The sequence below is a fragment of the Callospermophilus lateralis genome, chromosome 3 (genome assembly GCF_048772815.1).
Source record: "Callospermophilus lateralis isolate mCalLat2 chromosome 3, mCalLat2.hap1, whole genome shotgun sequence".
NCBI classification, from domain to species: domain Eukaryota; kingdom Metazoa; phylum Chordata; class Mammalia; order Rodentia; family Sciuridae; genus Callospermophilus; species Callospermophilus lateralis.
This window is the reverse complement of record NC_135307.1, coordinates 41,546,318-41,562,708: the sequence shown is the minus strand read 5'-3', so window position 1 is coordinate 41,562,708 and position 16,391 is coordinate 41,546,318. Positions and strand designations below refer to the sequence as shown.

General features: G+C 33.6%; 1 protein-coding gene across 3 annotated transcripts in view; it reads left to right on the top strand.

The window, feature by feature from the left end:
* Prkd1 (protein kinase D1) overlaps positions 1–16,391 on the top strand; it is a 308,764-nt gene that overhangs the window by 256,541 nt on the left and 35,832 nt on the right. For all 3 annotated transcript variants that reach the window (XM_076848194.2, XM_076848193.2, XM_076848195.2), the window contains 6 exons: positions 397–520; positions 1,991–2,068; positions 3,155–3,434; positions 4,946–4,998; positions 7,030–7,102; positions 9,464–9,570. In XM_076848194.2, coding sequence (XP_076704309.1) covers positions 397–520; positions 1,991–2,068; positions 3,155–3,434; positions 4,946–4,998; positions 7,030–7,102; positions 9,464–9,570 — 715 coding nt within the window. The remainder of the gene's footprint in view (positions 1–396; positions 521–1,990; positions 2,069–3,154; positions 3,435–4,945; positions 4,999–7,029; positions 7,103–9,463; positions 9,571–16,391) is intronic.

Below are 16,391 nucleotides of genomic sequence, written 5' to 3'. Positions count from 1 at the left end.
TATTAAAAATATAATCTATAAATTATTAATATTGTGCCTGTAATATGTGCTTTTAAGCAAATAAGCTTTCAAGTGTGATTATGGATTCTACAGCCTCAGTACATTGACAATGATCTATCTACTGTTGACTTGAAAACTGCATTCTATATAGTTCATTCTGAGAACCAAGGAGTTTGTTATCCTGCCTCAGGATTTTGAAAGCATACATATAAAATGCCTCTCATTATACAAAGTGACCCACTTTCTGAACCATGGTACTCTGACAAACATTTTTACTGAAAAAGGGATGTGAATATTTTTAACTTTCACTTGAAAATGGTTGAAATAGGATTGATTCATAGAAAGAACTTCTGTACCTTAAAACATTTCTCTCCTAAAATATTTTGACTTTTCAAGTCCGTCAACAAGCAACAATATCCCGCTCATGAGGGTAGTGCAGTCTGTCAAACACACAAAGAGGAAAAGCAGCACGGTCATGAAAGAAGGATGGATGGTCCACTACACCAGCAAGGACACCCTGGTAAGATACACAGCGAGAAGTTTCCTCTAGTTCTGCATTAATGAGTGGAGATATGGATGCCCTGTGAGTACTTTGGCTGTCTGAGCTCCTGGAAACAGACCTTAGTACCACCTGGGCATAGGGCCAGGTGGAACACATTACAGTCTCTGGTGTCAGATGTAGTTGAACAAGCAATAGAGTTAGAAAAGAGTGTAGAAAGAGATTTCAGGAAAACGAAATCATTCACCTCAATTACATGAATGATCACCAAAACTTGAATATGTACCTGTTGTTTTATAGAAGTCATGAAAGATGCAGTATATGTTTTCAGAATGCCTCTCTGTGATTTGCAATTTTAAAAGAAGTGCTGCATTTTAGGAAGAGAGAAAAAAAATAGAATGATGACTTATGTATATCTTAAATTCTTATTTGTGTTTTTATTTAAAAACTGACTCATTCAGAAGTGTGGTATTCTTTTACTTTTTGTGTATTTATTTCTCCAGATTTTCTTAATAGCTGATGAATGAGGTTATGTATGTATGTGAAGAAGTAGAAAAACTTGGTCCACATTTCAAAGTTAAGCTAATTGATAATTTGTAATTAGGATGATTTCTCAGTCATTGGAAGTATTTTCATTTCCTCCTACTGATAGGATCTATATCATGTCTTTAGATAAACAGACACCTATAACCTAATGGATCCATCTATAATCGCTGGAAAGAGAATGACTTACTGTAGGACTCAAATGGACACCATCTCATTCTTCTTCTTGGACATGATGCAAAATATTTGAAACATGTTTGGTCTAAGATGGGTTGTAGAAGAGAGCGAAAACAGTGTTGGGACTTTGGGTTTAAAAGGATATAAATGCATGTGCATACACACACACACACACACACACACACACACACACACACACACACCCTAATACCCTGAAGAATATATCTAGAGTGGACAAGGACCCAATCACCAAATCATAGTAGTTAGATTTGGAATGTTCTTAAGTGAAAGTTGGTACTATGAAACCCAGCCTGCCAACCAACAAAAAGTTCTTTAGCTCTGTTGTAACATTCAGAATTTTCTATTGCTAATGGAGACCAAAATATGTGGCTGGATCAACATGATATTTCTTTTGTTCTAAAATAATGAGCATGTATAATTATTATCCCTCCTTTTAAGCCTTTAGCTCTTCAAGCAGGCAAGTAAATTTTAAAATGATGTTTGTCATTTATTGTGCACATACTATGTGTGCATATTTACACATTATCCCTTTTACTCATAACCCTTTGACGCAGATGCAGAAACTTACCTTACAGCATTTGCTCAGTAGTTAATTTCTAGAGACAAAGTGAGTGTGAGCCTGCCTGACCCAAAGCCCATTTACTTTCTACCATCAAATCTTGTGTTTCCCTTGGAAAATGCACTTATTTTTTACCAATTTTTGTTGGTGTTGAAGTTTTTTAAAGGTCCTGACTCTAACTTCTATTTCAGCGGAAACGGCACTATTGGAGATTGGATAGCAAATGTATTACACTCTTTCAAAATGACACAGGAAGCAGGTACCACAAGGTAAGGTGGCTCTTCCTTTGATTGTAGTCTAGTATCCATTCCTATTTTCTCATGGGACTACAGATTTTCAGAAATATGAAATACATCTAATACACATGAATGTTTCTGGGCTTCCTATAGGAGATATTTTTTCTTCTCTGTAGTTAACAAATTTCTTTTTTTTTTTTTTTTTTTTTTGAAGATAGTAAAGTCTAAAATTCATAGTCACAGTAGATGAGCTAAAAGTAAATTCCGGAGTCCATGCTATCTAGTCCATCACTGAGAGTTAAGAAACTGTATGATTTCTCCAAGTTTGCCAATGTGCATGAGGAATACTTTCCTATAGAGAAATATTTAACAGAAATTTTCTTTTAAGATTACAGATGTGTCATAATATATTACCCAGTAAAATACAGCTCCAATGGAAATTCACAGTGAAAACAGTATATATAGCTCTTTCTACATGAATGCAAACTCCAGAGCATGGCCAGTTTACACAGCTCTGACAGAAAAATAAAACCTCATTAATTCTTAAATTCAAAATGTTGTTTCAAAAGTTATTATCTTTATAGTCACTTCATACTTTCTGATAAATAATGTGGCAATTAATTTTTCAACACTAAATGATCTTAAAAACAACTACTTTAAAAACCAGTTGCTATGGTTTTCCTCATTAAAAGTATTCACTTGGTTATATTACTATGTGTAGTCACATGTATTGAATCAAATCATCTTTAATTTCAGTGTTTTAAAGAATAGTTAAAATTTGGTAACAACCATGAATATCCAAAATGCATTTCAAAAATATTGTCAGTTTAGCTCACTGTTTTAAAAATTATCATTCATGTTCCAAGTCTTGGATTTTGGTGAAGATTCAAAATTGTTAGTCTTAAGCATTTTTATTCCTGCTACAAAACACTATAAAATTCACTTATATTATCTAGAAAGTAGTGGTGATAAGGTTTCCCATTCTGCATTTGAAAAAAAAATTATGTTGTATAAATGATGGCTGCTTGGAATATTGTTTCTCACATGTCCTAGAATGAATTTATTTAAATTTTTATGTGCTTTTAATAAACCACATTTAACTCAATCTTTCTTCCACAGGAAATTCCTTTATCAGAAATTTTATCTCTGGAACCTGCAAAATCTTCAGCATTAATTCCTAGTGGGGCTAATCCTCATTGTTTTGAAATTACTACAGCAAATGTAATATATTATGTGGGAGAAAATGTAGTCAATCCTTCCAGCCCCCCACCGAATAATAGTGTCCTTACCAGTGGTGTTGGTGCTGATGTGGCCAGGATGTGGGAGATAGCCATCCAGCATGCCCTCATGCCTGTCATTTCCAAGGGCTCATCTGTAGGTTCAGGAACCAACTCACACAGTAAGTGCACAGGTTTTCTAACTAGCACAGTAAACATGTGTTCTGCCTTGCCCAAGAATGGAATGTGGTCTGGGGTCTTGGTTAAGTGGTAGAATGCTTACCTAGCATGCTGGATGCACTGGGTTCAATCCTCAGCACCACATAAATGTAAAATAAAGATACTGTGTACACATAAAACTAAAAAATAAATATTAACAAAAAAGAATGGAATGTAAAAAAGAATACTTGTGGTAGACTTAGTTTCTTGGAGAACATAGGGTCTTTTAAATACAAGATACTGCACATACCAAAATATTTTATTCATTAAATTATCATATATCATTGTATTTATTTTATATATTTAATTTTTTTTTTTTTTTAGTTTTAAATGGACACAATACCTTTGTTTTATTTATTTATTTTTATATGGTGCTGAGGATTGAACTCAGTACCTCACAATTGCTAGGCAAGTGCTCTGCCCATGAACTACAGCCCCAGGTCCTATTTGGTATATATATATATATATATATATATATATATTTTATGTACACCCTATGTACTAAGCACTTACAGACATCTAGAGCTGTTGCTCGTAAAAGAAAGCATGTAGTCAGTTTGAGCTTGACCTAGAATGCCACAAATGTGAATAAATTTGATTTCTCATATCCACCTGAGATGGTACTCTGTACAGGGCCTTGATATACAAAGTATTTGGTAACTATTGGTAAACTTATCCCAGGAAGAAGTCTCTATTCTTTAGTAATATAAAGTTAATTCTGCCAAAATGCAACCAGAATTAAATATTGAGAATAAATTTTAAAATGAAAAATTTTAGAGGAATAACTGTATAAAATGTGACTTTAAATTTCATAATGTTTATCGATAAGAAAACCTGTAGGGCTGAGGTTGTAGTTCAGTGGTAGAGCACTTTCCTACCATGTGTGAGGCACTGGGTTTGATCCTCAGCACATAATAAATAAATAAAATAAAGGTGTGGTGTCCATTTTCTAAAAAATAAAGAAAAACTAAAGAAAACCTGGAAATTAACCTGTTTTTCACATTATAGTATATTCTTTGCTGACCTATTATAATTTTTATTTATTTCTACAACCAACATATTAAGAGAATATACATACTTATTTTGATGTTAAGCATTTTTTATAAAGGTCTTTGTTTAATGCCTAAAATAAGCATTAATGAAGTTATCAATCTACCTATTTTGCAGGTAAGGAAATTTAGAAAGATTAAGTTGTCAATGCTCATATCAGAGATATTAAATAGCAAAGCCAAAGTTTGAACCCAAGTCCTTCTAACTCCCAGCTCTAAACTGACAAAATTTTATTTTTTGAAAACCAAGTACAGAGAGAGTTTATAATTTTAAAAGTAAAAAGTATTCTTATTGAAAATTCTCTAGAAACATCTAATTGTTATGATTTATTTAAAACCAGTCCTGTAGGATGATTGAAAGCATGCTTTCACTTGTTTTGCTGTTATCTCTCTGACTTGTGTATTTTTTTAACATGCATTTCTAGAAGACATTTCTGTGAGCATTTCAGTATCAAATTGTCAGATTCAAGAGAATGTGGTGAGTATATATCTACCAATATAAAACCTGATAATGTGATTATTGGGAAATAAGAGCATCACAAAATAGATTTTTATGGATAATTTTAACTTTTTGTATTTTCTAGAAAATAAAATATTTATTGAAATATTTTTCTTCCATAAGATTTTAGAAACACAACATTCTATATTTAGTGATTTTTGCTGTAATCTGTATTTTAATGTAGTGACAAGGACCTATTTTTCATCTTGGGCAATTAATGGAATGGCTGATTTTTCATGTTTGCCCTTCTTTAGACTGGACATTCAATGGCTGATGTTGCACATTAAAATAAATATACAGACAAAATAAATTCTTGATTTGCATGAGTTGTTTAAGTATGCCATTATTCTCATTCCTACTACCCAAAAGTGCTGTCAGATGATGAAGTCTACAAATGCTCTTACAGTTACTTGTACTAACAAAGAAGACCTCAGGGAAATTGTGTAAATCAGATTTTATGGGTCTACATTCTAGATCCTTAGACACTTGTACTATGTTCACCATCCTTTCAACTTAGTTTTAAAAAATTATAGGCCAGGCACATAAAATATAATGTATCTATCATGTATGCTTTGTTATATTTTGAAACTATAGCCAGTAGCATGAATGTAATAAAGTCTTACTACGTATTTCTTGTGACTCAGAGCTTTCACTCTATTTTGTCTACTATACCTAGGACCAAAAGAAAGCACTTTACAACCTTACTTTACACTAAACTGAGATTATTTTTTTAAATAAAACCTTCATAAAACTCCTTTCACCACTGCTGTATCATTACACACCTTACTAGATTGGCATAAATGAAAGAGAAAGCAAACAACTTCATAGTAAAGGTCAAATGAATTCTTGGTCCATCATTTCTAAGAGAAATATCCAAAAACTTCAGGTTCCTGCTGCTTTTGCTTAGCTAGAGAAGACTTGGAGAAATATAGGTACCATGAAGCCCCTGGAAATTCCAGATAGCAGCGGGGTCACTCCTGTTCAGTCACTGTTGTCCCTGGAACATTTTGATTCGGACTTTTAAATTTTAAAGGAAATGCTTCTGCTAATGGATGGAACATGCTGGACTCAGAATTCTGGAATAGAATCAATGTTTTATCCAGATAGCTTTGAACTCACTCTCTGTACGCTCTGAAGGAGTCCCAGGATGGAGACCACTTTTAAAATTGTTTCCTAGGAAGAAAAAGTAAAAGAATAAGAGTGAATATGATTTACAGAGGGTAGGATGTGATGCAAAAGCACTTTTTTTTCATTGAAAGAATAAAGAATGTAAAAGTGGATAATAGGCAGAGAATATGGTGGGATATACTGTAATAGGCACCCATAAATTAAAATATATTGCTTTAATAAATATGGTTAACAAATCACAGAGTATAGAACTTAGATAAAACTGAGCTTTATTCAGCAGTCATTATTTCAAAGAGGGAAGAGTAGACTTTTGGAGCTTGTTACCTCCAGAAATGATAATAAAAAAAAAAATTGGAAGAGCTTAGCTACTTCATAGTGGGCTGTCATTCTTTTGTATTGTCTCCAGGTCACTCATGGTGATTCAACCCCTCCGAGTTTAGGTTCATCTGATTCCAAGTGACTAGCATAGGAGCAGCATCCCCATTGTAGAGAAAGAGTGGATCAGGATTTCCACAGAAATGTGATTGGGATACATGGGTATTTAACCAAGTTTCTAAATAGCCATCTAAATTTAAAAAATCCCTTTTCAGATAATCAGTAAATGAACGCTGTATAAATTAGGTCTTTTTCTCTCTATTGAAATGTATTTTGTCTCAATATGAGAAACCTTGATCACCTAAGACCAGAAAAGTTTTCAAAATATTGCAATATAACATCAATTAATGTGCTTTGAATATCATCACTGAAATCTTATTTAGCATGAGTAATTAACTTAGTTTTGAAAAATTTAATATTTACAATATATTCAATAAAATTACACAATTTACTAGGATTAATGATTTGTTGCCTCTTGTCTGTTTTTCTCTGGACTTGTACCTATAGGACATTAGCACAGTGTATCAGATTTTTCCTGATGAAGTACTGGGTTCCGGACAGTTTGGAATTGTTTATGGAGGTAGGTTAGTTCACTATGTATTTTTATTAACTTAAAATTTTAGCTACCTGTGTTGAGAAAAGTAATGTTTCGAAGAAAGACATATAAAACAAGATCTACATGTATGTGTTTATAAGAGTCTCTCTCTTTTGCCTTTTAGAGACTTTGTCTTAAGATAGTCATTCTTTACAAACCAGTATATTTCTGGGTTTTTAAAAAAAAAATTTATTTTAGTTGTCAATGGAGCTTTACTATATTTATTATATGAGATGCTGAGAATCGATCCCAGTGCCTCACACATGGTAGACAAGTACTTTACCACTGAGTCACAACCCCAGCCCCTATATTTCTGTTTTGAAAGTTTCTATTCCTGAAAAGCTGCTTTTGCTTAAATATTGAAAAAGTTTGTACACAATACTGAAGCAGTTGGATTTATTCAGACAAAATGTTGAAAAAACAAAAAAGTTGTAGTTTATAAACAAATTACTTCCATTTTCTTTCAGAATCTTTAGTAAGGACTTTTATGGAAGGTCTGTTTATTTCACGAGGCAACAATAAAAAATCCTTTAACTTTCTGATATCTTTACCAATGTATCCATTTCATTAATAATTGAATTTTTAAACTTTTGAAGTGAAATACTAAGTTTTTACCTTTTTTCTTATTTGTCAAGCTTTTTGTTGAATTTATTATTTTAACTCCTGATGAAGAGTCTAGCCAATTGAATCATATTTTTCAAAACTTTAGGTAACATTTAATATTATCCTTTTTACCTGCTCTATAAAATGATATCATAACTCTCAGTTTCTTAATGTAAGTAATAAATTATATTTTCTGTGAGGTTGAGGGCACTGAAATATTCAAAATATCCCACTCGATTTTATTATTAAATAATAATTTATTAAATAATTTAATAAATAATTTATTACTCATCATTATAAATATCATATTTTAATTTTAAAACAAAATTCTATTTTTTATTTTCCAAAGTTTTTTATTGTTATAAAGTACTCCTGTGATTTTTTTAAAAAATGTAAAACCTGTCAATGAGTCAGCAACCGTTGTGTTTTATGTTATTAAGTAATGGTATAAGAGAGGAGACCAAGTATTGGGCTGATTATTGTTCCAATGTAATAATTAATTGTAAAAATATCCCAGTAGATAAAGCATGGTATACATACCTAACTGCATACTGTGTGAGGGTAAGGCAGGGTGAGAGATGAGGTTGGAGAGACCAACAGGTAATTTGGAACATCCAACACTGGGGAGACCTAGGGTTGGGGAGGCTTCCACAAGGAAGACTAAAACATGATACCTATACACACAGAGGATGGAGATGAGAAAGTCTTAAAAGGGAGTCATGACCCCTGGTATCAGAGATGTGACTCCAGTGGAGAGTGGCTACAGTGCAAAGGCTGAGCAGGAGTAGAGACTGCAGTGAGCCAGAGAGAAAGGGGTGAGAGAGAGAAGTAGAGATCCTGCAACCAAGGCATCATGGGAATGAAGGACAGCATCTGGGAGGAGTCAGAAAGATTGGTGAGAGCAGGATGAATGAAGGAACAGTAAACTTACCACAAATGACGAAATAATAGAATTCCAAATTGCCTGTGTGGAACCAAAACTTGTAAGTAATTAGATCTGTTTTCCATTTTCATCTTACATTTTCAGATCCAGTTAATGCTCCTATTATCTGTACTTGCTGTATTTTAGTGGTGTAGAAATTCAGAGCTTGGGGTACCCCAGAGACACCCTCCTAAAATGTTAGTTGTGAGAATTAAAGGGGTTGTTGTCTTTAAAGGGCCAGTCACGTGGTGATGATCACTAACAGTTTTTGGTGTGCATTGTTATCTGAGCTCCTCGTTGATGTGTCTTCTTCCTTTTGAGCCTCTCAACAGTGTTACCATTGAAGATGAGGAAATTCAGAAAGATTAAGTAATTTCCTGATAATCACACAGCTAGTGAATGACAGAGCCAAGACTCTCAAGCTTTCCCTATGACATACATCAGGACTTTAGAATTATACTTTCTTAGGAGAGCATTTTTGCTGGTGCTTTGAATATGTTCTGCGTTAAGTAGATCAACATCCTATTTGTTAAATCATAGATTTTTATGAGAAAATGTGAGACAGTTGATATAAAGTTTTTCATGCCCCACTTCTTGTGTGCTCTAAACTGTGGCCAACTGTAACACACATACTTGCTTTTGAATAATGGAACTCAGAAATGAAATCTTGATGGATATGTAAGTCAGAGTACTTCAGAAATGTTAATTTATTCAGTGAAACATTTTTATCCCTTCTATAAATGTGCTTGTAACTTTGGGTGTTTTTTTAGTAGAGGTGATATTTTAATAACATGCTAATGTTTCTCATTTTTATTTTAAAGGAAAACATCGTAAAACGGGAAGAGATGTGGCTATTAAAATCATTGACAAATTAAGATTTCCCACAAAACAAGAAAGCCAGCTTCGAAATGAGGTTGCGATTCTACAGGTACTTCTTTGACTCTCATTTGAGGACTATAAAGTTCCCTCCTTCACTTTCATAAAGCAAAGTTACCTGGGGCATAGATATTTAAGAGCGCTTTAAAAGAACTGAAAAGGGAGATCAAGTATCAGACTCCTGGCTGAGTAGTATCTTTCTTGAATTTAGGCAGCAGTTGTCCCTTTTTATGTATTTAATTCTAGGTTTTAATATGTTATTAGTATTCATTAAATGGGTCATGTTTCAGCATTTGTTCATAGTGGACATGCTGAGACCATTTTGTTTGATATTACAAATGACCTTGTCTTCATAAAGATTCCTCCTTTATGCTGTGATAATTACATGAATCGGGCTTATAACTGTCAGCATATCAGGTATGAAAGATATGTCCAAGAATCAGATCTTCTTGATTTTATTAATGTTCATTTTATCTCTCCTTGTAGGCATTCATTTGCTAATGGGCATGTCACTTAATTCCTCAATAATAACAGTTCTTTTTTCTTTTGAAACCAGAATTTGATGATAAAACTTTTTAAAATTTTATTTACATAGTAATATATTTATTTATATAGAAAACTGAGTAGTTTGCTAAATGTTGTCAATGTAGCTATCTTGTTGTATACACAATTTAGATCATTGATGAATACTATTTTTATAACTATCTTTTTACTATGAAAGATGATCTTAATTTCTAAATCACAATTTTATTAGACAATTTTTATTTCAAATATTGCCAACAAAGCAAAACAAATTGTATTTCTTCATTTATTGTTTTATTTATTTGATAGCCATTTATTGAGTTAACAATAAGTTTAAAAGGTATGGTTTCTACCCTAAAGGAGTTTATGTGTACAGAAAACCAAATCATGACTTCTATACATAGAAAAAGTAATGTAGGCTTTTTGGGGGCTCAGAATTTCTAAAAAAAAAACTTTCATGCTTTTGGGCAGCCAATGTAACACAATTTTCATTTTACATTTTCAGGTTCAATTAATGCTACATGTCTTCCATATGAAATCAAAACCAAAAATCATTTAAACCTTTTTTCCAATGTCAGAACAATTCTCTGTTCACAATATTGTCTGTTCTTATGAGAAAGAAGATGAACATAGATCTTAAAATGCCAGTTCCTGGATTTGTGGCTTAGCACTTGCTAATCAGTTACCAAAAAGAAACTTTTAAAAAAAAATTATTCTTTAGGGGCTGGGGTTGTGGCTCAGTGGCAGAGTACTTGCCTAGCATGTGTGAGGCACTGGGTTCCATCCTCAGCCACCACATAGAAGTAAATAAAAAATAAAGGTACATCAACAACTAAAAAAATAAATAAATAAAATTATTCCTCATTTGGCAATATGAACAAAGCTTCAAAGAACATCTGAAAACTGGTAAATAATATCATTCCAAACCTGCCCCTTCTCTTCCAATCTCCACCTCCATGTGGTCTCCTGAGGCAGATTCCTTTGCAGAGAAAAAAAACCCTCCAGATTTAGCATGCATGTGCGCCTGAGACAGGGCACAAGGGATTTCATAGTTACAAGCTATGTCTTTCCACATTTTATTGCAGTTGCAGAAGACTGACTGTTGAGGGTCTAATTTGCTGTATTTCTGCCTTTTAATGGTCTTCTGAGTCAACTGCTAACTATAGTCAAGGAGAAAAAAACAATACACCTGAGCATTGTCTCCTATCTTCTTTTCCTGAACATTAGATACAAACAACTCAGAGGGAGTAAGTAGACATATGAAATAATTTTCATTATGATGTGGTTTTCTTAAAGAATTTAGTTAGATTGAAAGCCAAATTCTTGCCCTTGAGCTTATGAAGAGATTGAACATTTTTTCATATTATAGAAAGTTACTTATTATAGAAAGACACTACTTAACCTCATTATCCCTAATAATTTTTGGCTTCATCCTTGAAACTAGTATTTAATAAGTTCTTATCTTGAGCTAGGTTTAGTACACACACATGAACAAAGAAACAAAAGTCTTTGCTGTTGTGGGTCCTTAAATTTTATAACTCTATTATGCCTTTGGTTGGATGTTGGCAACATATTTATATATTGAATTTTTAATCTAATAGCCCATAAAATCAGTCATTTTAGTGTTGGCTAACTTACGTAAGATATCAGGTTTGGTAATTCATACTTTGTCATAAAAACTGCCAATTGTTTCAAGATGTGTTCATCAAAAATAGGAAACTTATCATGTCTTCCATATGAAATCAAAACCAAAAATCATTTAAACCTTTTTTCCGTTGTCAGATATGTTACCTTCTCAGGAAGGATTTTAAATTCATTATCCAGATGCTGAGGTTCAAACTAACATCACTTGAATTTTTGCTCACATCTACTACTACTACATATGTGAACACTACTCTGTTACTCTATATAAAGTTGTGGTTCATGCAGACCTGTTCTCCCACCCCTTTCCTGGTACTGCTCTTACTCTATTCCATTTTGGTTTTTTTTTTTTCATAGCACTTATCATTTTCCAACCTATTATATAATTTTGTTTATTTTTTGTTGGTTCTTTTTAGTTATGTATAATAGAATACATTTTGACATAATTATACAAGCATGGAATATATCTTGTTCTAATTCAGATCCCAGTACCTCTCCTTCCCCTTCCTTCTCCCGACCCCCTACTCCCTTCCTTCTCTTCATCTTTCTGCCATTGACCTACCCATAGTTGTTCTTTTTTAAAATTAATTTTTTATGGATGTACACGATGAAAAGATTCACTGTAGTGTATTTATATATGTACATAGGAAAGTTATATCAGATTTATTCTGCTCTCTTTGCTTTGGTTAAACCCCGCTTTTCCCTCCATTCCCCCTTGTCTAATCTAATACACATCTATTCTTCCCCTCACAGTGCCCCCACTTATTGTCGATTAGCTTTCACATATCAGAGAAAACGTCTGATCTTTGGTTTGGGGGGATTGGCTTATTTCACTTAGCATGATAGCCTCCAATCCATGCATTTGCTGGCAAATGTCATAAATTCATTCTTCTTTATGGCTGAGTAATATTCCATTGTGCATATAGGCCATATTTTCTTTATCCATTCATCTATTGAAGAGTACCTAGATTGGCTCCATAGCTTAGCTATTGTGAATTGAGTTGCTATAAACATTGATGTGACTGCATCACTATAGTATGCTGATTTTAAATCCTCTGGATATATACAAAGAGTGGGATAACTAGGTCAAATGGTGGTTCCATGCCAAGTTTTTTGAGGAATTTCTATACTACATTTCAGAGTGATCACACCAATTTGCAGTCCCACCAGCAATGTATGAGTGTATACTTTTCCCCGCATCCCACCAACATTTATTGTTACTTGTATTCTTGCTAATTGCTATTCTGACTGGAGACAATGAAATCTCATTATAGTTTTAATTTGGATTTCTATAATTGCTAGAGATGTTGAATATTTTTTCATATATTTGTTGACTATTATATTTCTTCTTTAGAGAGGTGTCTAGTTCCTTTGCTCATTATTGACTGGGTTGTTTGTTTATTTGTTTGTTTTGTGGAGGGTTTTGTTGGTGTCAATTTTTTCTTTTTAGTTCTTTCTATATCCTGGAAATTAAGGCCTTATCAGAGGTGCAGGTGGCAATCCAATCTCTCTTTATATATTTAATTTTTTCCTTTGCTTTAAATAAACTTTTTAATTTGATACTCTCCCCTTTATTAATTTTTTATTTGACTTTTTACTCTTGAGGAGTCTTTAAGAAAGTCAATTCCTGAGCTGATACGTTGGCATGTTGGGCCTACATTTTCTTCTAGTAGGTTCAGTGTTTCTGGTCTAATTCCTAGGTCTTGTCATCCACTTTGAGTTGTTTTGTGCAGTGTGAGAGATAGGGGTTAAATTTCATTTTACTTTATATAGATTTCCCAGCACCATTTGTTGAAGAGGCTGTCTTTTTTCCAATACATTTAATATGTCTTTGGCACCTTTTTCTAGTATGAGATAACTGTATTTATGTGGGTTTGTCTCTGTGTCTTCTATTGTATTAAATCGGTCTTCATGCCTGTTTTAGTGTCAATATCCAAGGTGAAGGACTTCTACAATGGAAACTACAGAACACTAAAGACAGGAATTGAAGAAGACCTTAAAAGATGGAAAGACCTCCCATGTTCTTGGATAGGCAGAATTAATATTATCAAAATGTCCATAATGAGCTGGGCTCAGTGGCTAGACCACTTGCTTAGCATGTGTGAGGCACTGGGTCCTATCAGCACCACATAAAAAAATAAATAAATGAAATAAAGGTATTGTGTCCATCTATAATTAAATTTTTTTAAATGTCCATCCTATCAAAAGTTCTCTACAGATTCAATGCAGTTCCCCTCAAAATTCCAAAGCTATCTTCACAGAACTATCATGAAATTCATTTGGAAAAATAAGAGACCCAGAATAGCCAAAGCAATCCTTAATGAGAAAAGCAAAGCAGGAGATGTCACAATACCAGACCTTAAATTGTGGAATTTTATTCAGCATATTTTCTGTGGGTTCTTTGCCCTACTCCCAACTTAAGCCCTACCACTATACAAAAATCAACATGGCAGGGACTGGGTCATGCCTCAGGAGTAGAGCACTTGCCTAGCATATGTGAGTCACTGGGTTCAATCCTCAGCACCAAATAAAAAAGAAAAAATGAACAAATAAAATAAAGGTATTGTGTCCATAAAAAAAAATTAACATGGCAGATATCATTGTTTTGTTCACTAGTGAATCTCTTATACCAGAAAATATTTCTGTGATGGTATTAGGTACTTAATAAGTGTTTGTTGAATAATTAATTAAATCATACAAAATACTATCCTATCGCATAAGATATCCTTCATTATATCTTACCAGCAAAAGGTTAGACTGCATTTGCTACTAATGGTTAATTGTTTGGCTAATTGAGAAGGATTATGTATGGATTGTTTTGCAAAAGTCTTCTCCGTGCATTTTATATTTTTTTATTAAAAGATTAACTTTGGGGATCTGAAAAGATAGAGTGGTAATGCAGATAGGAGTGGGGGTTGGAATTTCAACTCACCAACTCTGTGATTTATTCCTAAAAAGTACCATGATCAAAGTCAGTGAAATGGAGAGGAAGATATTCTTTCACTGTCAACATGGATGACCTCACTCTGGGAATGAGTTTTAAGTCTGCGTGAATCATTTAGATGAAAGAAGGGACAAGTCCAGGCAGACAGTTGGAGGAGTTGGCAGGGAAGGTAAGCACAAGGTACAGTGAGGAGGGAGATTTTTTAAAAAGGAACAACTGATCAGTGCTGTTAAGGAATAAGATTATTCCAGTGGGAAAAATTAAAAAAAAAAATATGACAGTTATACTGTTATGTCTTCAGGTCATTCCCTAATATAGCTCTTGAGATCTAACATTTCACAGGCACTCCTTCTCATATTCTGCCCTTAGGACCTCTCCACTGTTGTTGTGCCACTCACTACAACCAACCTACTTAAAACCAAACATTTAATACTAATGTCTTTCTCTGCAAGATACGGTCTCCCTGACTTTGTCAATTTTGCTATTATTCCAGTTTCCTAGGCAAGAACACTTTCCCCTCAATTAGTAAAAATATTAGGATTTTCATTAATACATGCAAAGCACTTCTTACTTTAAATGAAGAAATTGCTAGACTTCTGGACCTCATAAAACGATTGAAATTCATTAAGGTATTTATAATCTATTTGGATAATCAGGTATGGTGAGCTCCAAGCCAGAATGGCTGTAGAAACATAGTGAAACAGACCACCAACCATGGCTGAAGCCACAGCATTGGTATAAGGAAGAGCTTCAAAGGGGAACAAGGTATTGGAGAAATTGATTCATAGGCTGTATACGTAAAGAAATGGTGGAAATACCAGAACCTCAGTAAAATAAATATTCTCTAAGAATCCATAGAAAACTTTTAATCATTTTAGAACTGTGGTCTTTGATTTTCTTCATATTCCCTCAAAAAGAAGTCTAAAAACTTTATATTTGCTTCTGTATTTTGAAGTCGATATCTGGAAATATTTTGTCAAAAGTTTAGACTTTTCGCCAGATGCAGTGGCACATGCCTGTAATCCCAACGGCTTGGGAGGCTGAGGCAGGAGGATTGTAGGTTCAAAGCCAGCCTCAGCAGAATTGAGGTGCTAAGCAACTCAGTGAAGCCCTGTCTTTAAATAAAATACAGAATAGGGCTGGGGATGTTGCTCAGTGGCTGAGTTCAATTGCTGGTACCCCACCCCTCCCAAAAAGAAGTTTAAAGAGTTTTGACTTTCTAGTGTATTAAAGTATTAGAATTTGAAATTAATGCTGTTAACTCACTCCTTTACATGTATATGTTCTTGGAATGAGGCTGAATGTGCCCTGGCACAATGGCTGGCCCCTCTAGACACTTAGTGAATATTTGTTAAATGAATTATGTAGCCACCAAGAAGGAGTCGGGGTGATACACAACTTTGCAGAGCATGGCAAAAAAAGAATAAAATATTTCTTACCTTCATTCCCTTTTGTCCAGAAAAAAAAAAAAATAAGCAATTTGTCTTCACCAAGCAAGCTTAAAAGTGTATTCTCTGGTTGTTCAAGTGTAGGTGGGGAGGAGATAATCACAAGAGAGAACCAGAGAAAAACATTACAAAATGTGGGTGGGAAAATGAAAAAATTTCAAAACTGGTGTTTTTATTTAATCATGAGGAAATCAATTAGTTTTCTAGAGGAAAAAATGTGCAAAATGGGGGTACTTTTTGTAGTGTCTTGAGAGGTTAGTTTATACTTCCCTTTCATCTAATATGTTTATTATGTTTCTTCAAATATGTCTTCATATT